This window comes from Pagrus major, chromosome 15 (genome assembly GCF_040436345.1).
Source record: "Pagrus major chromosome 15, Pma_NU_1.0".
Taxonomy (NCBI): Eukaryota; Metazoa; Chordata; class Actinopteri; order Spariformes; family Sparidae; genus Pagrus; species Pagrus major.
The window spans coordinates 1,931,451-1,954,173 of NC_133229.1; the positions used below are offsets into that span (position 1 = coordinate 1,931,451).

The 22,723-nt window shown below is 45.2% G+C and overlaps 2 protein-coding genes across 2 annotated transcripts in view; both read right to left on the bottom strand.

Moving 5' to 3' along the window:
• Positions 1 to 22,723, bottom strand: part of LOC141009601 (uncharacterized) — a 205,646-nt gene that overhangs the window by 46,130 nt on the left and 136,793 nt on the right. The window lies entirely within an intron of this gene.
• rims2b (regulating synaptic membrane exocytosis 2b) overlaps positions 1 to 22,723 on the bottom strand; it is a 45,505-nt gene that overhangs the window by 5,800 nt on the left and 16,982 nt on the right. Inside the window, exons 6-34 of the mRNA XM_073482364.1 lie at positions 22,104 to 22,275; positions 21,772 to 22,006; positions 21,410 to 21,688; positions 17,992 to 18,056; positions 17,631 to 17,750; positions 17,435 to 17,534; positions 17,142 to 17,265; positions 16,617 to 16,663; positions 16,334 to 16,422; positions 16,197 to 16,232; positions 15,347 to 15,477; positions 14,962 to 15,133; positions 14,338 to 14,497; positions 13,720 to 13,743; positions 10,604 to 10,672; positions 8,822 to 8,957; positions 8,469 to 8,576; positions 7,958 to 8,008; positions 6,792 to 6,851; positions 6,545 to 6,604; positions 5,593 to 5,760; positions 4,746 to 4,855; positions 1,857 to 2,459; positions 1,657 to 1,698; positions 1,443 to 1,481; positions 1,155 to 1,178; positions 823 to 845; positions 638 to 729; positions 24 to 173 (exon numbers count right to left, since the gene is read on the bottom strand). Of these exons, the coding sequence (XP_073338465.1) occupies positions 24 to 173; positions 638 to 729; positions 823 to 845; positions 1,155 to 1,178; positions 1,443 to 1,481; positions 1,657 to 1,698; positions 1,857 to 2,459; positions 4,746 to 4,855; positions 5,593 to 5,760; positions 6,545 to 6,604; positions 6,792 to 6,851; positions 7,958 to 8,008; positions 8,469 to 8,576; positions 8,822 to 8,957; positions 10,604 to 10,672; positions 13,720 to 13,743; positions 14,338 to 14,497; positions 14,962 to 15,133; positions 15,347 to 15,477; positions 16,197 to 16,232; positions 16,334 to 16,422; positions 16,617 to 16,663; positions 17,142 to 17,265; positions 17,435 to 17,534; positions 17,631 to 17,750; positions 17,992 to 18,056; positions 21,410 to 21,688; positions 21,772 to 22,006; positions 22,104 to 22,275 (3,489 nt within the window). The remainder of the gene's footprint in view (positions 1 to 23; positions 174 to 637; positions 730 to 822; positions 846 to 1,154; positions 1,179 to 1,442; positions 1,482 to 1,656; positions 1,699 to 1,856; positions 2,460 to 4,745; positions 4,856 to 5,592; positions 5,761 to 6,544; positions 6,605 to 6,791; positions 6,852 to 7,957; positions 8,009 to 8,468; positions 8,577 to 8,821; positions 8,958 to 10,603; positions 10,673 to 13,719; positions 13,744 to 14,337; positions 14,498 to 14,961; positions 15,134 to 15,346; positions 15,478 to 16,196; positions 16,233 to 16,333; positions 16,423 to 16,616; positions 16,664 to 17,141; positions 17,266 to 17,434; positions 17,535 to 17,630; positions 17,751 to 17,991; positions 18,057 to 21,409; positions 21,689 to 21,771; positions 22,007 to 22,103; positions 22,276 to 22,723) is intronic.

Sequence of the window (22,723 nt, forward strand, 5' to 3'; positions counted from 1 at the left end):
CACCTCATTGGTCTGTCTCTTACTTTGCAGGTTCAGGCTCCGACTCCTCTCCTTCCTCCACTGATTCGCTCTTTTGCAGCACAGCTCCACCCTCAGCTGCCCCCACTACTTCCTGTGTTCCCTCTGACCCCGACCCCACCTCCACTGATTGGCCCTGCAGAGCCTCCACCTGACTGTGTCAGCCAATGAGAGGAGAGAACAGCAGCATGCAGACAGATTGATGAAGAGTAACGAGATCATGCTAACGTAAGAAAAAAATGCTAACACACAGAACAAACGTGAATGTAAACATGCTAACATGTGAACTTAAACATTGCTAACATTTGAATGTAAATATGCTAACATTTGAACATATACATGCTAACGTGCATGTAAACATGCTAACATGTGAATGTAAACATGCTAACGTGAACATATACATGCTAACATGTGAATGTATACATGCTAACCACTGACTGAGGCATTGTGGGATGTATGTTTAACGGGGGCACACGACATCACATGCACCGTGAACACTGTGTTGTTTCCTGTGGTGCCCCCCTCAGGACAAACATGTATTAATCGCTGTAGCCTGTAGAGGTCACTTTACTGTGAAACAGGAAATGAATCCTGGTCTGTGATTGGCTGCTGATCTCACCTGATCCTGCTGACAGATCTGATGTCAGTGGACATGGCCGACACATCGCTGACATCACTGTCTGATGACTTGAAGGACAGACTGTCCCTCATCTGCAGACAGGACAGGTGGACAGGTGAGCAGGTCTATGACATCATCAGTGACGTATGCGTTGTGTTACGTGTTTTATGTTTTGTTCGGCTCACCTTTGACGGATCCTTCATCACACCTGCAGAGGGAGGAGGAGAGGTTATTACATCACGATGCTGTCATAGTTTTGGTTAGTTTGACAGTGATGTCACTTTAAAGTATTTAAATGTCAGACATCACTCCTCTGATGTCTGACATCATCAGACGGACCTGATGTCACTGTAATTATAAATTTCTGACATTAACACGAGAGCTTTCTGAATTCTGTTTTCAGCCTCAAATTGTGAAAAAGATTTTCAGTTTCTGAGACGAAGACGAAGAGAAAATCTGCTGATGAGTAAAAAAATATAGAAGAAATAAAAACAATGTTCAGCTGCCGACACCTCGCCTTCACGTGACGACAGAGGACGGACTGAAGACAGAAGGACATCGACCGACAAACAATTTACAGACACATCAAAGAAGAAAGAATGAAAGGATGGACGAATGAATAAAAAAGAGCAGGAAATCCAAACCAAACTAACTGATCCACTTCCTCTAATCATCTCATCGGGTGACTAACAAGTCTCGTCAGGGGACTAACAAGTCTTTACATTAACAAGTCACATGACTCAACTCTCTACAGGGGGAGGGGCTACCTGTCTGGGATGGGTGTGGCTAACAGGTGGTACCATACCATTGGCTGTTTTCTTCTGCTGGTCCTCCCATGTGACCTCTACATCATGGCAGAGAGAGATGATTGGTCAGACTACCTGTCCAGCTGAGCACCCTGACACAAACCAGTTAAACCAGTAGGACGAGTCACATCCCAGTTACAGCAACGCCATCAACAATCCACCTGTACGAGTGTCACCTGAATGCATCATCACATCCACCTGAGACAGACTGACCTTTTCTAGTCCCTCCAGGTGTCGCGGAGCGTCTGTCTGGTTCTGACACACACAGGTGGGATGTGATGTCATCAGAGTGATGTAATGAAGATGAACACAGGAAAGAATGAGTGAACAGTGATGATGGAGAATTGATTACTGGTTCTACTGGTTCTACACTGATTAAACATCCACACACATCAAACCTGTGATGTACACACCTGGAGTCTGTGGAGGCGGGGCAGGTGAAAGGGCAGGTGAAGGGGTCGGTGTTGGGGCAGGTGTTGGAGCAGGAGGAAGGGCAGGTTCAGGAGGTGGCTGTGATTGGACTACAGAAGCTGGAGGCGTGCCAGCAGCTGGGGGCTGGGCTGGAGCAGGTGCTTTGGCTGGGGGCGGGGCTTGATTTTGTGATGGAGCAGGGGGCGGAGCTTGGGACACTGTTTGGGAAGGCAAAGGTGTGGATTTGGGTGCAGGTGCAGGTGCTGGTGCAGGTATGGGTGCAGGTGCAGGTGCTGGTGCAGGTGCAGGTGCAGGTATGGGTGCAGGTGCTGGTGCAGGTGCAGGTGCTGGTGCAGGTGCAGGTGCAGGTGCTGGTGCAGGTATGGGTGCAGGTGCAGGTACAGGTGCAGGTATGGTTGCAGGTGTGATTGCAGGTGCAGGAGGAGGGTGGGGTTGGGTGGTTACAGGAGGAGGCGGGGCTTGGATTTGTATAAGAGGTGGTGGTTGATGATTGACAAGGGGGGGGGCTTGTTTGTGGAAAGGGGGAGGGGGCTGATGGTAAGTGGGCGGAGCAGTTGCGGTTGACACTCCTGCAGTGGGTGTGGCTAAAAGTGATGGACGACAACAATTAAAAAGAAAATTTGAGTGAAAAGAAACAATGAGGTGATGAATGATCACATGATCAATGACTCAACAGGTAACCAATCACAAGGCTACTTTTCTACTTCTACTATTACCTTTTAAAACAACAAGAACACTGATAAAGTCTGAGGTGTGAGGCCTGACGGTGAGCAGGTACCTGAAGCACCAGAAGGACTCAGGTGTTTCAGGACCCGCCTCCCTGAATCAGTCGGAGAACCACTTCCTGTTTGGTTTGTCCACTGACTGACCAGCTCCGACTGTTCCGTCATTAGAGGGTCGTGGCCAAACACTGAAGCTTCCAGGGGTTTTGTGGAGACTATGTAGAGTCTGAAGGTGTCAGTCTGCTTCAGACACTGGATTAAAGGACAGTTGTGTCCAACAGTCTCACTCACATGTTGTGATTGGTCCAGTATGTGAAAGTGGGCATGGTCTGAACTTCAAGTGTCTCCACATTTGAACTATTCATAAAAAGTCTCAGAGTTGTTGGAGACTGATCAATGAGTCTGAACACTGATGACCAACAGGAAGCTCACCTGACCTACACTCACAGGTGGAGCAGCACCACCTCCACCTCCTGGCCAGGTCCAATGCTCACCTTCCTATCAACCAATCAAATAAAGCTTAATTGTCACATACACAATCACACACAGTACAACATACAGTGAAGTATGGTCTCTGAATTCATCACAACCTGAACCCTGGGAGCACTGGGAGCACTGGTGCCGTGAGCCTGAGTCCATTTCCACACCCAGACAAAGTCACAAATATGTGACATCAACAGTGGCGAATATTTGCCTTTGTTCACGTCTATTTTTTTGTGATCAGAGGGGAAAATAAAACATTCGCATCCGGTGGTGAAATAGAAAAACCACATCCTGGCTCTGCATTGAGTTCAACATTCATGTCCTGTTGCATTTACCTGCATCCCGGTGTGACTGAACATTAAACCTGACAAACACACCGACTCCACAACCTGCCCCAGCTGGGATGGAACCAGGACCTGTCAGTCCTACTGACCCGCCTCATGTGATCTCACAAATATGATCCCGCTCCGCTCGGCTCAGATTGCACATTTGGGATGAACAGAGCTCAGCTGCTGGACATAAAGAGTCGGATCAATGCATCCTCTGACTGACCACCTGGGTGCATCCCTCCCAGAACTGATCCAGGAGAAGCCCCTGGTCTCCAAGAAGCTTCACAGCTTCATAAAGGAGGTCTGGCTTTCACCTGAGACCAAATTCTGTTGGATGACCAACAACACAGCTCCAGGGTCCTGGAGGTAACAAACCCGATCCATTTTTGGAGATAACCCCAGTGACAGCTGGAGTTTCATCCTTATCTCTGGGACTGGGACCAGGACCAGGACCAGAATAAGAGGCAGAAAACAGATGAGTGGCTGGAAGAGACAGACAACACCTTGACATTTTCAGATTGAATCTGACGTGTTTGAAACAGACTGAGACCTGAAGAGCATCCTTGGACAGAAACCTGGACCCTCTGGAGGGACTACATCTCCCAGTATGCCCCAGCACCACCCACATGTGATGAGGATGTAGTTTATGTTCCAAAACACAAACTCTTACCTGCTATCAAACAAGTACAGGAAAAAAACTATGAGTACTAGCAGGTTCTCCTTTAAATGTCCTAGTTCTAAGTTGAAGAACATCACTCAGGTGTTAAACTACACACAGTGTGTACCTGTCTGCACACAGTCAGAGGGTTCTCCATCTGAAAGACAGAACCCACTGTTAGACCACCCCCACCTCCATGATTGTTCTTTCAGATATTTCCTCAAACTAGCTCAGATCCTCCTGATGAACATCTGTCTGTCTTTATGTTGATGATTCACAGCTGGACCTAAGTAGAGACCAACAAATGGACTCATGAACCGGATGTCTGCTTACTAACAGTCTGCTCACAAATTTAACATTCTCGTTTGGTTTCTAACAACACGAGACAAAAAACAGAAGTATTCAACATTCTGAACAAGCTGCCTGATGAATCTTAAATGTCTTTTTAAATCTTATTTACTTTGGCTGAATGTGTCCTTGTATTCTTGTGATCTCGTGTTCTTGTGTTCCTGTGATCTTGTGTTTATGTGATCTTGTGTTCCTGTGTTCTTGAGTTCCTGAGTTCTTGTGTAAGGGTAAAATAAATAAACAGCACAGATGCTTTAACTGTTAGTCCTCCTGCTCAACTTCATGTGAACACAGCAGAAGCGTCACCTGACAGGTAACTGATGGACTCACTTCTGTCCCCAGTTCCTTTAGGCGGGATGATAGGCAGCTGGCGGCCTCGGCGGCCGCAGACCGGCGTTCCTGACGGACTTGTCTGAGTTGATCCACCTCGCGCATTTGTCCTGAAGGAAATAAAAACACAGGACTCAAACTACCAACCTGAGAGGAGGGGAGCAAGGCAGCAATGGCACAGTCAAAGGTCAGAGGTCACAACGGTCTTAGTCGTTGGTGATGGAAGGTTAACTAGGCTATGCTACGCTACATTGGCTAACTTAAAGCTAGTGGATAGTAAATTCTGTTACTTATGTACTTTTCTACAAACTGGTGGAAAGATTCATTGAGATCATCTGCAGACGTCTTTTTAAAGAAGAAACAACACAATCGTCCACTGAAACAGTTCAACATCAGAAATAAAACACATCAGTTTAATACACTCAGGGCTTATTTTAGCTCATGTTAGCTAACGTTAGCCAATGTTAGCTAGTGTTAGACACAGATGTTGTATAAATGACATCACTGGGTGTGACGGTTGGTTCACATGTTAGATACGACCTTTGACCTTCAGTCTGTCACCACATAGAGGCTGTTTAGTTAAATGAAACTGAAAAATCTGTTTTAGACAAAAACTCTTCAGGAGCTCATGCAACACAACAAACAGACAAACAAACCAAAAAATTCATTCAGAAAATTTAACAGAAACAAACATGCACAAAAGGAAAATAAAGGTTTTTTCCACAGACAGACGGCAGGTAGTTAGTGGTGTGATGTCACTGTGAGCCAATCAGGAAGCAGAGGAGGAGGGGTTAAAATATAAGGGGTGTGGTCAGAGCTGCTTCCTGACTGGTCGGCTGCGGGTCACCTGGTCTGGGCAGGTGAGGGGGGGGCAGAGCGTCTGGACCTCAGGTGGGAGGAGTCAGCTCTATCTGTGGAGTGGGAGCGCGTGTAGACAGGTCGGTCGGCCATCGCTCGCTGGTCGGCTGACCGAGAGCGACTGTAGTAATCCTGCCGGTCCATCTGCCGACTGTACCTGCACATCACCATGACAACAAGTCACCTGCAGGAGGGGTTAGTTAGTCACCATGACGACTTTTGGCTTGTCGTACCCGTTGATGGCTTTGAGGTGATTATACAGGAAGTTTAAGGCACTGAATAACTGAAGTCACCAACACCAACAAAGAAGAAAATTGAAAGGAAACCTGAAACATGGGACTTAATTTCCCATGAGGCCTCAGCAACACAGCAAGGGATGCTGGGAGAGAAATGAGGGAAGGTCTGAGGCCGCTCTCAACAGAGAGTCTGACATCATCAGCTCAGGTGATCTAACACACCTGTACACCCACTCTTTGACACCATCAGGTCTTTACTGACATTTGGAAGCATCACTACAGAAAAGGTCAATGGAAAAAAACCCTCTAATTTAATTTCACAGGTAACTTTTTATGACTGAGATGGTTTTTGTCTTTTTTGATAAGAGTTAATCGATTCATGTGAGAAAGAAACAAATCAGTTCTGATGTCGAGAACGTCATGTGACTGATCCACGTCATGTGACTGATCTACGTCTTGTTTGGTTTTTTCCTCTATAACATCCTGTTGGTGAACTTTTGAGTTGTAATATTTTATCACAGCACCGGTGTACAGGTGAGTTTAATCACCTGAGTCCAGCTGAGGTGGTTCTATATTTAAAGTTGATCTAAGGAACGACCTTGAGGAAGAATGAGGACTAAGGAACTGCTAATGTTTTCTAAATCTACATCTGTACCGCTGTCTGAAGGTCAAACTGTCTGAAGGTCCACCTGTCCGTCTATTTACCTGAGGAGTTCCTCATCGTAGGCATCAGGTTCGTAGGGGAAGTCAGGGATGAAGTCCTGACTGAAGAACAGAAACACGTCAGAACATGGTAAATCCTCACTGACCTTTGACCCCAAAACACCTGCACCTGTAAAGGTGAGTTCTCTGACTGACAGATTACCAACGAGCAGGTCGTAAATCTCTTTACTGAGTGCAAACTGACAACATCATCCTCTAACACTATATTACCCATCAGCCCGGGGCTCACCTGTAGTCCTCACAGTTTCCATTCATCATGTTGTTTGTCCACGGAGTCTGGTTAAAATGTCTTCCAGAGAAACACACAGACGGACATGAGAACTTGGATCCTGCATGCACTGTCACCACTGACACTAATACCTCTTTTCCACTGGTCAAAAATCCCACTTAAATCCGCTCAGATCGGCTTTTGTGTGCAATGTGAATGTGTAAACTTTGCATTTACATCCGGGTCAGTTGACTCTGCAGTAGAACCAGATTTGTATCACCTCGGCTCAGCTCGGCTTTGATCTAAACGTAAGACCCGGCTGAACATGCTGAATTCTGCCGTGTGAAGTAAATAAGGAAGGAATTTGTGATGTGGTCTATTAATGACGTTTTATTACTGGACTCGGTGTTGGAGGTGGAGCCCCATTCATTCCTATGAAAGCTGCTCAGTGACGTTCTGAAGACAAAAAAGTTCGACTTCCCAGCTATGAAAATACCTGGATCGCCAACCGAGCTATCTTTCGGTTTAGCACCTGGCTAACTTAAAGGGGGATAAAATAATTTAATGGTGTGGCTCTTCTAGACATTACAAATGTTACTGGACCGAATGGCTCAGATTCTGACAGTGAACGAGGAATCTCGCGGGTGTTGTGATGCTCAAAAGAATGTATCCACCGTTTTACAGACGCTTCTTTCACAATGAGTCTATTGTTGTTTTCTCTCCTGTTACAACTGTTTCCGGCGCATTTGTGATGTGAAACGTGACGCTTCAGATAAAAATCACAGACTGACCTGCAGGAAGTGTGAATGTGGTAAATAGTCAATGTTTAGCGGTTTGACCCGTGTTTAAAAAAGACCTGTGTAGACCCGCTGATGTTGGTGGAAAAGTGGTATTAGAGTGCTACTACTACTATTACTACTACTATTACTATTATTACTATTTCTATGTGCTGTATCGTAGGCAACTGGACTTGTTTCCAGTTGCCTACGATACAGGACTTAGAATTACCATGACCTGGATGACTGAGAATCTTCATCAACATATTATTACTATTATTACTACTAGCACTACTACTACTACTATTGCTAATACTACTACTGCAATTACTACTATTACTACTATTGCTAATACTACTACTACATTTATTACTTCTATTACTACTACTGCGATTATTCCTACTGCAATACCTGTCATGGGAATCGAGCGAGTTGGAAACAGACATTCTCCTCAGTGATCTCCTGAATACACAGACAGTCAGTCAGACCAGGACTGCAACCAGGACTACAATTTGTACTACAACCAGTCCCACAACCAGTACTACAACCAGTACTACAACCAGGACTACAACCAGGATTACATCTAGTACTACATCCAGGACTACAACCAGGACTGCATCCAGGACTACAACCAGTACTACATCCAGGACTACAACCAGTACCACAAACAGTACTACATCCAGGACTACAACCAGTACCACAAACAGTACTACATCCAGGACTACAACCAGGATTACATCCAGGATTACAGCCAGGACTACAACCAGTACCACAACCAGTGCTGCAGCCAGTACCGCATCCAGAACTACAACCAGGACTACATCCAGAACTACAACCAAGACTGCATCCAGGACATCAACTAGTACTACAGTCAGGACTATAACTAGGACTACAACCAGGACCTGATGTCCAGGTGAGTTACCTGTCCAGGCTACTGTACTGGCCAGCATCGGAGTATGCTCGGCTCAGTTTGGAGCCTTGCAGCAGCCGCACAGCGTCCTCCCGGTACAATGGGTACAGAGGGTTACCGCTAGCAACCACAAGTCAGAGGTCAGAGGTCAGAGGGTCAGGGATAAAAACAGAGTGACAGTGAGTGGTGGAAAATGAAGGTGATGCCTTTCTGGAAACTGATTGGCTGAAAATGCCAGTTGAAAGGTAAAGTTCAGAAGAAAACAGCTTCAATGTTTCAGTCAAACAAACAAAAAACAAGTCATTCAGTTATAGATCAGTCAAGGAAACACAAGCTCATGCTTGATATTGTTTATAGCAGGTTACCTCTGAGGAGGTGGTTGGCTTGGCGACCGTGACCTCATCCTGACAAGGTCGGATCGAGAGCAGTGATTGGACAACATCACCTGCTCCGGCACTGAGAGGGTGGAGCTATGGAAGTCCCGCCCATTTTGTCTGTAGTCTGGACTCACAGAGAAACAGAGAAAACCGTCAGAGACGACACAGAGTGTGAGAGTGAACTCAGAACAACGTTTAATCAAGCAGCCACTGTGACTGTAACTGTAACTAACTGTGACTGTAACTGTAACTTACTGTGCCTGTAACTGTAACTTACTGTGCCTGTAACTGTAACCAACTGTGACTGTAACTGTAACTAACTGACTGTAACTGTAACTAACTGACTGTAACTGTGACTGTAACTTACTGTGACTGAAACTGTAACTGTACCTGCAACTGTAAGTAACTGTGACTGTAACTTAATGTAACTGTGACTGTAACTATAACTGTAACTAACTGACTGTAACTGTAACTAACTGTAACTGTGCCGGTAAATGTGACTGAAACTGTAACTGTGCCTGTAACTGTGCCTGTAACTGACTGTAAATGTAACTAACTGTGACTGTAGCTGTAAATGTAATTGTGACTGAAACTGTAACTGTGCCTGTAACTGTAACTAACTGACTGTAACTGTAACTAACTGTGACTGTGACTGTAACTGTGACTGACTGCCTGTAACTAACTGTAACTGTGACTGTAACTGTAACTATGACTGAGTGTAACTAACTGTGACTGTAACTGTAACTGTAACTAACTGTGACTGTAACTGTAACTATGACTGACTGTAACTAACTGTGACTGTAACTATAACTGTAACTAACTGTGACTGTAACTGTAACTATGACTGACTGTAACTAACTGTGACTGTAACTGTAATTGTAACTAACTGTGACTGTAACTGTAACTATGACTGACTGTAACTAACTGTGACTGTAACTATAACTGTAACTAACTGTGACTGTAACTGTAACTATGACTGACTGTAACTAACTGTGACTGTAACTGTAACTGTAACTAACTGTGACTGTGACTGTAACTGTGACTGACTGCCTGTAACTAACTGTAACTGTGACTGTAACTGTAACTATGACTGAGTGTAACTAACTGTGACTGTAACTGTAACTGTAACTGTAACTATGACTGACTGTAACTAACTGTGACTGTAACTGTAACTGTAACTAACTGTGACTGTAACTGTAACTATGACTGACTGTAACTAACTGTGACTGTAACTATAACTGTAACTAACTGTGACTGTAACTGTAACTATGACTGACTGTAACTAACTGTGACTGTAACTGTAACTGTAACTAACTGTGACTGTAACTATAACTGTGACTGTAACTGTAACTAACTGTGACTGTAACTGTAACTATGACTGACTGTAACTAACTGTGACTGTAACTATAACTGTGACTGACTGTAACTAACTGTGACTGTAACTGTAACTGTGACTGACTGTAACTAACTGTGACTAACTGTAACTATGACTGACTGTAACTAACTGTGACTGTAACTATAACTGTGACTGTAACTGTAACTAACTGTGACTGTAACTGTAACTATGACTGACTGTAACTAACTGTGACTGTAACTATAACTGTGACTGTAACTGTAACTAACTGTGACTGTAACTCTTTACATGTTATCACTTTACTGTGAGGAGGACAATCCACAACATCATTAACAGAAAACTTGGAGACTGTGATTTAAAAGGTTTTCCACTTTGACGTCTTCAACATGTTTAAGTTCAGGTGGATGTGGACTCACCTGAGATCACCCCGATGCCGTCTTCACAATCATAATCTGAAAACTCGCTGTCACTGATCCTCTGAGACCCTGCAGACAACCAGACAGATGGGCAGAGACAGACAGGCAGATGGTGAAAGAGAAATAGGATGTTTAAGCCTGTAAGTGGCTCTTTAATCCTCCACAGGACGTCACTAATCTGACTCACACAAACAGACACATGAACATTAAAGGACGACTTCACACATTTTTACTTGAGTCATACTCCCCTGAAACCTTCCTGAGACCCTTGGAAACACCTGACGAACGACTGAAACCACCTCAAGAAAAAGTCCTTTTAAGAACTCCTGGAGATCACAAAGATTGTTGAAAAGACACCAAGCACCTTCAAAACCCTGCAAGGATTTCTTCAACATCTGATTGATCGCCTCGAAGAACCCTGGAACATTCTTGAATATTCTTGGGGAATCTACAAAAGTAAGATGACTGAGCTTCACAGACCCTCCACAAGCACTTCTAGAATCCCCAAAAGAACCTGTGAAACTCTGCCGATAAACCTCCGGATCCTCTTAAAATCCCATGGAGGGACGACGTTAAAGGAATAGTTCACTCTAAAACAAAATTCAGTCATTATCGACTCACCCTCATGCTGATGAGAAATCCGTTGTAGTTTCTTATTCCTCAAAGTGCAGCTGGAGACCCGCGGGGTTCCCTCCTGCAGCAAAAATCCATATAACGGCGTCAATGGTGTCCGAGACAAAAGGTCCATAAAACTACACAAAAACTTTGTAATATTCCTCCATACTGCTCGTCCGCTCCAATCCAAGTGTCCTGAAGTGGCAACATCCAGAGTTTACTCGAAACAATGTCATTTAGTACATTTTTCTAGCCTAAACAGTCACTATACTATATTTGCCTGGAGGCACGCTCGTGCGTGCACGCAAGTCTCCCTCACAGCCACTCGCACTACGGAAGCTGTGTGTTACGTCCCTGTATGGCTAGGGGATGAAGGGAGTAACATAGTTAAATAATAAACCGGGTGTAAAGGAGGGAAAGAAACAATGGGTAATGGTAACTCAAAAACAGCTTTTTTTAAGCCAGCAAAAAAAACACTAATCAGCCATGATGCTATTGTCTAAGAAAACTTGTCGGTCGCAGCTCATGCGCTCAGGCTCTCTGCTGGTCACGGTCGCCCAGCCCACTGGCATCCGCGGCAACTTATACTGGTTCGGCCTAAGTGGCAAGTAGCTCAGGTGTGGCGCTCCACACACCGACGAGGAGGAGGGGGGAGGATGAGGGTGTCACCTGAATGGGTGAAAAGAGAACACAACACAAAACACACCCACAGCACTGGGGCTGTAACACCGCACCAGACAAGATGAGCGAGAACTCGCGATAGATACACCGGTATTTACATCCAGCTGTGAGCACCCGAGCGACACACAAACACAAGAGGGATCTGCCTGCACTAGTGATTTGTAACTTTGAAACTCACAGGAGGATGTAAATACCGGTGTGTGTGTATCTATCGCGAGTTCTCGTTGATCTTGTCCAGCGCGGCTTCCGTAGTGCGAGCAGGTATGAGGGAGACTTGCGTACCTCCAGGCAGATACAGCATAGTGACTGTTTAGGCTAGAAAAATGTACTAAATGACGTTGTTTCGAGTATACTCTGGATGTCGCCACTTCAGGACACTTGGATTGCAGCGGATGAGCAGTATGGAGGAATATTACAAAGTTTTTGTGTAGTTTTATGGACCTTTTTGTCTCGGGCACCTTTGACGCCCGTTATATGGATTACTGCTGCAGGAGGGAACCCCGCGGGTCTCCAGCTGCACTTTGAGGAATAAGAAACTACACCGGACTTCTCATCAGCATGAGGGTGAGTCAATAATGACTGAATTTCGTTCTAGAGTGAACTATTCCTTTAAGGTCCTATAAATCCTTCTGGAGGAATCTAGGACCCCCTTACAGAAGTTCCTCTGGAACCAATTCATGTAATTTCACCAACCTTTCTGAGATCATCAGGCCCACCCGAACCCTGACAAGGAACTCTAGAAAGATCTGTGAAACTTTGGAACCTCTCATGGACATTCAGAACTTCTTCTCTTACATCTGGAACATTCTCAAAAACCTGTGGAACCCTCTTAAAAAACCCAGAGACAAACAGCTGAAAACCCTGTAAGGAACGTTTTGAGGATTCTTGAGGACTTTTAGACATTTAATTCACTTAGACCAGTCAAACCCCCACAAGGGTTCCTGAGGCCCCATCAAGAAGTACTAAGACCTCCTTAGAAACCCTGAAAGGTCCAACAAAACACCTAAAACAGTTCTTGGAAATCCAATCAAGTACCAGTGATACCCTCTTAAGGAACCATGGAATCCAAACAACCTTTAAGAGACCCCTTTGACGGAACAACACAACTGCCCTTCAAGACCCCTTAATCTATGTCAACCATCTGCAGAACCCCCACAAGGATTTTTACGACCCTTCCAGGTACCCCTGGGAACCCGACCTGCAAATCCTGTAAGCTGTTTGAGGATTCATAAGGGGGACTTTTCCACCAACATGGAACGGGTTCAGATCAGGTTTGTGCACCTAGAGAACCTCAAGAACCAGGGCTAATTTGGTAGAAAAGGAGTGATGATGGTGCACTATCAAGAACCTGCAGAACCTCCACAGGGTGTTATAGAATCCCTTCAATAACCTATAGACTCTATCAAGGACCCATGAGAACACCTCCAGAACCACTTACTGAACTTACAAGAGGAACATTCTAAGAGGAACATTCTAAGAGGAACATTCTAAGAGGAACATTCTAAGAGCACTGTGTAAGCCTCTCAAAGCCTCCTGGAATCCGTGAAGAACCTGGTCAGCGGTTCCATCCAGTCTGCAGTTTGGAACCATCAAAATGCCTCAAACAAATGAAGAACAGCACAAGAGGAACCTGATCACAGTCCAATTTATGTGTGACATCAAAGTCTTAAAGTGTTGTACAGGTTTCATTTTATTTATGAGACCAGTAGCAACACATGGGGGAAAGCTAACGGTATTAGCATTAGCTATGAAGGAAACACACATGCACACACACACACACACACACACACACACACACACACACACACACAGATGATTACCTGAGTTATAGTAAAGACCTTTGTCTGGCAAAGCATCATGGGAGAAAAGTAAAACAAATCAACAACAACAGAAAAAAATAAATACTGTTTCTGTGCGTTAATAAAAATAATGTTTATAATGTGTGTGTGTGTTACTGTATATAATGAGTGTGTGTGTGTGTGTGTTAATGTATATAATGACTGTGTGTTAATGTATATAGTGACTGTGTGTGTGGTAATCTATATAATGAGTGTGTGTGTGTATGTGTGTTAATGTATATAATGAATGTGTGTGTTAGTGTATGAGTGTGTGTGTGTGTATGTTAATGTATATAATGAGTGTGTGTGTGTGTGTGTGTGTGTGTTGTATATAATGACTGTGTGTGTTAATGTATATGAGTGAGTGTGTGTGTATTAATGTATATAATGAGCGTGTGTGTTAATGTGTATAATGAATGAATGTGTGTTAATGTATATAATGAGTGTGTGTGTGTGTGTGTGTGTGTGTGTCTGTGTATATAATTAGCGTGTGTGTTAATGAATGAATTTGTGTTAATGCGTATAATGAATGTGTGTGTGTCTGTGTGTGTGTGTGTGTGTGTGTGTGTGTGTGTGTCTGTGTCTCTGTCTCTGTCTCACTGTGTAGCCTCCTGCTGCTCAGTGTGTCTTCAGGCTGCAGTCCTCTCCTCTGCAGGTAGGGGGAGGCGTTGGGTAATGGCACAGAGGAAACATCATGAAGCTGCAGTTTGTACCAGTGAGGCTGATCGTCCAACAGGGCCGAGTCCAACTCTATCAGGACCTGCGGATGGACGGACGGACAGGAACAGAGAGACAGGGTGAAAATGTTTTTTTTATTTTAGAAGCATGTATTTTATATTTGTTGAAGCAATAATCAATAAATCAGTAACAGAAACAAATCCAGTATCAATGGCTGTCGCAGGCCTCTGAAGAGACCGTCCGATCGTCTCTTTTGGATCGATGAGTGCGTCATTCATACGCTCTAAAACAGTTAATTGAAATGAAGAAAATCCACTTTATTGTGATATTTCAAATGTTTAATAAAGATTTCTCTCACAACTGGACGGAGCCACATCTGGAGAGTTCCTGTGTCCATATCTTGTTCCAAGATATTCAGTTTTTTAGTTTTTGCTCCTTTTACAACCCATGTATTTCTAAATGAATGAGTTTAATGAAAATGTAAACGGGTAAACAACACCTGTAACCATGATAACTGTACACAACAAATTGCGTGTGTGTTCTGACCTCTCCTAAGAATTGGCTCTCCTCTTCTCGGACTCGGGCCTGATCCCACACCGTCAGCTCCAACATTCGTTCTCTGAACTCCCGCCGGTGGACCGGAGAGTACATGAAGGTCTGGTTCCACCGAGGTTCCACCGACTTCTTCACTGTCTTTGTTCTCCGCTTACTCTTATCACTGTAGAGAGGAGACAATCAACAGCCAATCACAGAACAGGAACCACTTCTGGCTACACAGAACGAGACCAGTGGTTCTGCAGGTTCTACAGCAGAACCAAATGAATACCAGTGAACTCTGAGAACAGTATCTTAAGATATGTCACATATACCTAAACCAACACACATTCTAGTCATCACCTCGTCCTTTGAAATCTGAGGGTTCTGGTTTTACCTTCTGTCTGGCAAGAAGTAGATCTTGACGTAAGGGTTCCTCGGTCGGCCGTCGTCTCGGACAGGAAGTTCTTTGGCTCCGAGAACGGTTACGATCAGCTGATGACCAACTTTATCGTACCACAGCTTCAGCTGTAAAGAATAGGTTTTGAATCAGGACAGCTGCATCAAGGGCAGAACCCTACACAGCTGAACAGGAATGCTGGAGAACGGGAGGAGAACCCTGTTGAAAACTAAAGCTACTCACAGTGAGCAAGCAGTATGCAATAACCCAGCATAACAGAACAAAGTAGAACCCTGTTTAACTGTTTAGTAGAAATCCTAGGAATAGAACAACCTTACAAAGCAGTAGCTGCACCCTGTAGAACATCAGCAGAACCCTAAAGAACACAAAAAAACCCCTATAAGACACCAACAAAGCCCCAGAGAACAGTGACAGAACCCTCAACAATAGCAGAGGAATCCTAAAGAAAAGCAAAAAATCACATCCTCCGAATCATGTAGAACACGAGCTGAATCATTTGGAACAGTGACTGAGATTGATGGAACACAGTAGAAGAGTAGAACCCTCAAGAACATCTGCAGAACCACAACATCAACAGAAGGACCACAGAGAACCTGTGGGGAACCCAACATAGCTCTGCAGAAGAGAGAGAACCTTGTTCACAGTGACAGAACCCCCTCACATAAACAGAGTTCTACTTTGTGTTTCTACAGCTGTTGCCTAGCTACGCCGCTGATTACCTGGTCACCTGTAGGTGGGCGGGGCTTATCTGCACTAACAGCTACAACTGCAGACAAAGACGGGTGGAACAGACAGACGTCTCACTCCTCTCTACATCCACAGTTACCTGAATTCTGGGAACCAGAGGACGCCTGTTCACAGTCTGAAACAAACACATGTCACCATAGAAACGGCTGTTAACTGTGAGCTGATTGGCTGTGGGGTGTGTTGTGTGGCAGTGCAATGCATGCTGGGTAAACTTACAGAGACCTGTCCGGACAAAACACTGGGGCTCACGGGAGACGTGACGGAGATGGATGGACCGACTTTCTGAGAGTCGAAGGAACTGGAACCTGAACGTAGAACATAGAATTCAGAGAATGAAACAGGAAACTGTCCCATCAATTTTTATCTTTTTATCAATTTTTAAGATTTAATGAACTGTCAGACAATGTTCCAGCTTTGTGGAGGTATGTTCTGTTATGTTCCTTGGATGGAGGTTCTATGAGACAAGAAACATATAAAAGTGTTTGTGTCATAAACTCACTAGAGTCCAGCTGGCAGTGGGCGCCGTCTGCCACTCTGGAAACATCTCTGAGGAACAAGAACCACAAACAACAATCAGCAGAATGCTCTCAAAGAAAAGAACTTCAGGATCTCTGAGGAACAAAAATCACAATCAACCATCAGAAGAACGTTCTGAGAGAACAAAACTTCAGGTTCTCTGAGGAATAAACACAAACAACCATCAGCAGAACGTTCTAACAGAATAGAACTTCTGGTTCTCTGGGGAACAAGAACTACAAACAACAATCAGGAGAATGATCTGACAGAACAGAATATCAGGTTCTCTAAGGAACAAGAACCACAAACAACAATCAGCAGAATGTTCTGACAGCCGGCAGTGATCACATGACAGTCTGTTTCGTTCTGTCTCAGTCACACAGAAACATGTGAAAACAGGCTCCAGGTTCTTTAAATCTGTTAAAACGTTCTGCAGTTTGTCAGGTTTTCTCAACAAAGTTCCTGATGCTTCCATTGGCTGCTACTGATCATCTGACCTCTGACCCACCTGATTGGTCGGGAAACCACCAGCTCCACCTGTGGTTCTGGTTTGGATTCCAGGATAATGTTGTAAACTTCATTAAACGTAGCTCCCTGGAGAACCCGACCGTTCCACTCCAGAACCTGATCACCTGAGAAAACAGATACAGATCTGTCAGGATGTCTGCATTCTAACAGGAACAAAATCAAACAGAGCCTTCAACTCACAGGGACATAAGTTAGCTTAGCGCAAACACTGGAAGCAGAGGTAAACTGTTAGCCTAGCTTAGCATACAGACCTAGTCTCAGGTGTGTGTTTACCTGGTCTCAGGTGTCCCACAGTGTCAGCCAGACTTCCTCTCTTCACCTTAGTGATGAACGCACAGAGAAGACCGGACTCTGTCATCTTTCCCCCAACCACCTGTAAACACACCGCCCATGAGCAAGGCACCAAACTGACACAGACTGAGGCTAAAGGAGAAGAAGAAGAAGATAATGAAGAAGACGTCTTTGTCACCTTCAGTCCCAGCAGTGCTCCTGTATCCGCAGGAACCGTCCCATCCTTCATCCTCTTATTCAACAGAATTCGACCAATCAGACCCTCTCCATCCTTTGACCGTTGCCATGTGACTGGTTGCTGCTGAGTCACAGTGATTAAACCACACATGGTCGCTTAGCAACAACAACAACAACAACAATGAAGCTTTGAATAAAAAATTATAAATGATTTTTATTCTGAAACAAATTTTTCACTTCAGTTACTTTTTACTGTCAACTGAAAGGTCAAATATTAAAAACTTAACACTGGACCTTCAGACAGACAGGTGGAGGCGGGGTTAGATGAATGTATTAATTAAGGGGGCGTGGCTTTGTCCTACCATAGACATGGGCGCTGGCTCGCTGTGCCAGGTCCCATGATCCCACCATTGGCTGTCCATGTCTCCTAGCAACCAAAGGAGAGAGGAGGTCAGAGGTCAAACAGTCACTGAAGATGCGTCAAATTAAAAACAAATTCACTTTAAGTGATTAACTCATCATGTCCGTCACTGAACAAATATAATCTTAAAATGTTAAAGAGATGATATTTGATGTGTTTTTCAACATGTTAAAGTCTCTAAACAGGAAGCGACCGTAGTTTGTGAACGGACACAGCGTTCAGCTAACATGTCACATGACTCCTTCACAGCCTCCATCAGCCAGAACAACTGCCCAACAACAACCCATCCTAAAATTGACTAAAAAGTCTATGGAGTTCTGACTGCTGGTAGACTGGTGTCCCACAATGCAGCACTCAACAGAGCTCAGAGATGGAAACATGTCAGAGCTCTCCAGGAACCATCTGCTGATAGAACCGACCAGATCAGAATGTCCAGGTTCTAAATACATGAAGAAACTGAAGGTTCTCAACTTCTGGAAGAGGATCCAGAAAACTCCAGGAGGGACTGAACCTTCAGAAGGGTCTGAACCTTCAGGAGGGACTGAACCTTCAGGAGGGACTGAACCTTCAGGAGGGACTGAACCTTCAGAAGGGTCTGAACCTTCAGGAGGGACTGAACCTTCAGAAGGGTCTGAACCTTCAGGAGGGACTGAACCTTGAGTAGAGTCTGAACCTTCAGGAGAGTCTGAACCTTCAGGAGGGACTGAACCTTCAGAAGGGACTGAACCTTCAGGAGGGACTGAACCTTCAGAAGGGACTGAACCTTCAGAAGGGACTGAACCTTCAGGAGGGACTGAACCTTCAGAAGGGACTGAACCTTCAGGAGGGACTGAACCTTCAGAAGTGTCTGAACCTTCAGGAGGGACTGAACCTTGAGTAGAGTCTGAACCTTCAGAAGGGTCTGAACCTTCAGGAGAGTCTGAACCTTCAGGAGGGACTGAACCTTCAGAAGGGTCTGAACCTTCAGGAGAGTCTGAACCTTCAGGAGAGTCTGAACCTTCAGGAGGGTCCGAAACTCCACAAGCAGCTTTAAACACACACACACACACACACACACACACACACACACACACACACACACACACAGCTGTACTCACAGGTCTGTCTGAACAACATGACGAAGACAAAGAAGAACAAGAAGAAGAAGAAGAAGTGGGAGGAGGAGGCTTCAGTAGAGGAAGAGGAGGATGAAGAGGAGGAGGTGAACCTGCAGCTTCTCTCTCCTCCTCCTCACTGTGTCTGTGGGTACTGTGTGCCCTGAGCTCCGCCTGCAGGCTGCACAGTTCATGCCGGTCTGTAATCAGATTACCTGTGTCTGAACACTGAGTCCATCTTTGATTTCATTGATGCAGAGTTTCCTTCTCACTGCAGCCTGAGCTGGTTGTTAGCTGACAGAATTAGCCTGTTGTTAGCCTGTTAGTAGTCTGTTTATAGCCTGTCATTAGCTAGTTGTTAGCCTGCTGTTAGCCTGTCATTAGCTAGTTGTTGGCCTGAGCTGTGACTCAGTTAGTTTGGAGGTCTAACAGTGATCTGGCTGGTCAAACAAGGTGGTTGCTGGTGGAGGTTTCCGAGTTGTTGGCAACATTACAGCCTTGATCCTGCTCCTCTCCTCCCACCTCTTCACCAGATCAGAGACGCAGAAATCCAGCAGATCACCAAGAAGTCATCAGAACTCCTGATAGGCCAAGGATCCAGCAGAGGTGGAGAGGTTCTCCATGGTTCTCTGTCAGGTGCGTACACATGTTGCTGTCTTGTTGGTCAACAGTTGCGTTGCCTCTTGCAGTTTGTTTCTATTCTTGTCTCCACAATGACTTCTGAGACAGGCTGGGTAATCCAAACTCTCCTCTTTTAATCCAACAACAGTGAACAACAGTGGCGGCTGCGATTCAGCCTGGAGCAGCCAGGAGATGTGTTCTGTTCTAATCTGGGTCTGATTTTCAGAACCAGGTTCTCCGGGAGCCCGCAGGGTTCTCCAGGCCTGGACTGGTCAGGGCTGAGAGTCTTGTGAACTTTCTCCTGGTTCTTGTTTCTCGGTGTCTTCAGGAGTGCAGCAGCAGAGACTCTGAGCTGCTCTGTCACCTCAAGATCTGAGAGGAGGAGCCAACAACCCTCTGAGCCAATCAGAGCTCATAATCTGTGACCAGGTGACTTCTGGTCCAACGACACAGAGCCAGAGGATTAACTGAGCAGAATAACACCTGACTTCCTGAAAGACGCCCCACAGCAACTTTAACACGCTCAGCAGCACAAACAGTAAGATAGAGCAGCAGAACTCCAGATACCCCACAGAACAGAACAAGGACCACATAGAAGAGTTGTGGAACCCTACAGAGGATCAGAACACTGTGGAACCAAAACAGAACCTTAACCTTATAATCTAAAAAAGAACATTATTGAGAATCTCCAGAACCCCTGGAGGAATTGTGATGTCATACAGAACACTATAAGAACCATGCAGAACATGGATCATAGAACCCTATAAAACTACAAAGAGCCACATAGAACAGAGACAGAACCTTATCTAACTGTAGCAGAATCCTGCAGAGCAGCATAAGAACCATAAATCCCTACAGAACCACATAGAACATGTGCTGAATCATGGTGAAGCTCAATAGAACAGTAGAAGAAACACACAGAATTGAAGCCTGAAGAACCAGAGAGCAGATGTGGAACCCTATATTGTGGAAGAAATCTGTAGAATGAAAAAAGAACCCTATTGAACATTGACAGAACCCCTTTAACCAATATTAGAACCATTCAGAACATGAACGATGAAACCTTGCAGAAAAATCAAAGTAGAGCCAAACAAAACTGCATAATATCAGTATTTTGTTCTAGTGAGAACCCCCTGGTGTCTGTCAGAGGCGGTGCAGGTGAACAGTGTGGAGGAGAACACAGAGTTTATCTGTAAGCAGATTATCACTCTGAGCTAATTACTGTCAGAGCGAGAGAACACACACTCACTGTTTCCTCTCAAACTGTTAGATCTTAGAACCTTCAGAACGTTTCATCTTTTAAGTGAAATCAGTTCTGTCCTGTTCCATCACCATCCTTCATTCTTTACCTTTAACTTGTTACTGCTGTCTGTTTGTTCCTGTAGAACACTGAGAACAGTGTTCCTTGTTTGTTAACACACATTCTGATTCTGATTCTGTTCTGGCTGGCCAATCAGGGAGCTCTGATGTGGTCACATGACCAGACATCCTGTAGACTGACCCAGACGACACTCCTATGGGTCTGTTAAACCCTCAGCGCTGACTCACAGGTTAAATTGAAAAAGACTATTTTCTCTGACACACAACTGTTAGCATGTAGCCACCTAGCCTCATGCAGATAGCAGTTAGCATGTAGCCACTCACTGTCGGGCTCGTCACAGCTGGTGTACTCAGGCGTAGTCACTAGCTCCTCCTCTGAGCTGCTGAAGCTACCAATCACGTGCATCTTCCCCATCCGCGTCCTCTGTGCTGCCCTCTCATAGGCTGGCTTCCTCTTGAGGGCGGAGCTCGGGTCCAGGTGTTGCTGAGGTAACGGGCTGTGGCGTGGAGACGTTGGGCTGAGGTGACTGGCTACCCGGTCCACAGACAATGACCTCTGGCCTCCAGATCCAGCCAATCCCTGAACCCGGTTCTGATGGAGAGCTGAGAGTGAAACAGGAAGTCAGACTGAGTGCCAGGTTGATGGTTCTATTCCCTGTAGAGGATGTCATCAGGTGTGTTCTTACCTGCATGTCTCAGGGTCAGGTGGTCAGGCTCGGCTGTTGCCAGGGAGACATCACTGTGGCGGCGTTGGTGGCGAACCCTGCCGACCTGAGCCAACATCCTCATGGTCTCCTCGCTCGGCTGTGGCTTCACTGGGTAACGAGCCAGGTTTGGGTCGCTACGGTAACGAGCCTGAAACTCCTCCTCCTGCCGCCGCCTCCACTCGCGCTCATCCTGAACCTGGTCCAGAGGGTGGTCCTGGATCAGGTGAGGAGACAAAGATCATCATCATAATCATCATCATCATCATCGCCATCGTCATCACAGACCGGTCTTATAATACAGATAACCTCACCTGTGAGTGCCAGCGGCCTCGAGTGTCTTTGATTGGTCGCTTCCGGCCCCGAAGCTCCTCCTCCCCGTTACCATGGTTGCCATGTGGCGAGCGAATGCGACCGTGGTCAGAGGGTGAGCGAGGCATCCTGCCCCCCCCACCATCATAATATGACCCAGAGGGGCTTGGCTTCCTGTCAACAATACAGAACGGACCAATCAGAGAGGAGGGGAGGGACCTAGCTGCCTGTTCACCACCTGAACACCGTTGTCTCGTTGATCCTCATCGGAGAAATTAAATCTGACAGAGCAACACAGGAGCACAAACAGCAGCAGCAGCGAGAGTCCAAAGACAAAAATAAAATGAAATAAAAATAAAAGAGATAAAATAGAAAATCTCTGAATATCCATACAGACTGTTTGTGACATCATGTCACCTGCTCGCTAACTTGAATTATTAGCCTTGTGTCCTCTGGTAACTGTTGCCAAGCAGCAGCCTTTCACAGCTGAGCAGAAGTACTCTGATAGAGAAAAGTATTATCACCAAAATAAACTCCAGTAGCAACAGGAAAATAACTCATTAACAGAATAATATTCATCATTAACGACTTTAATCTGATTATCAGCCATCTGAACCTGAGG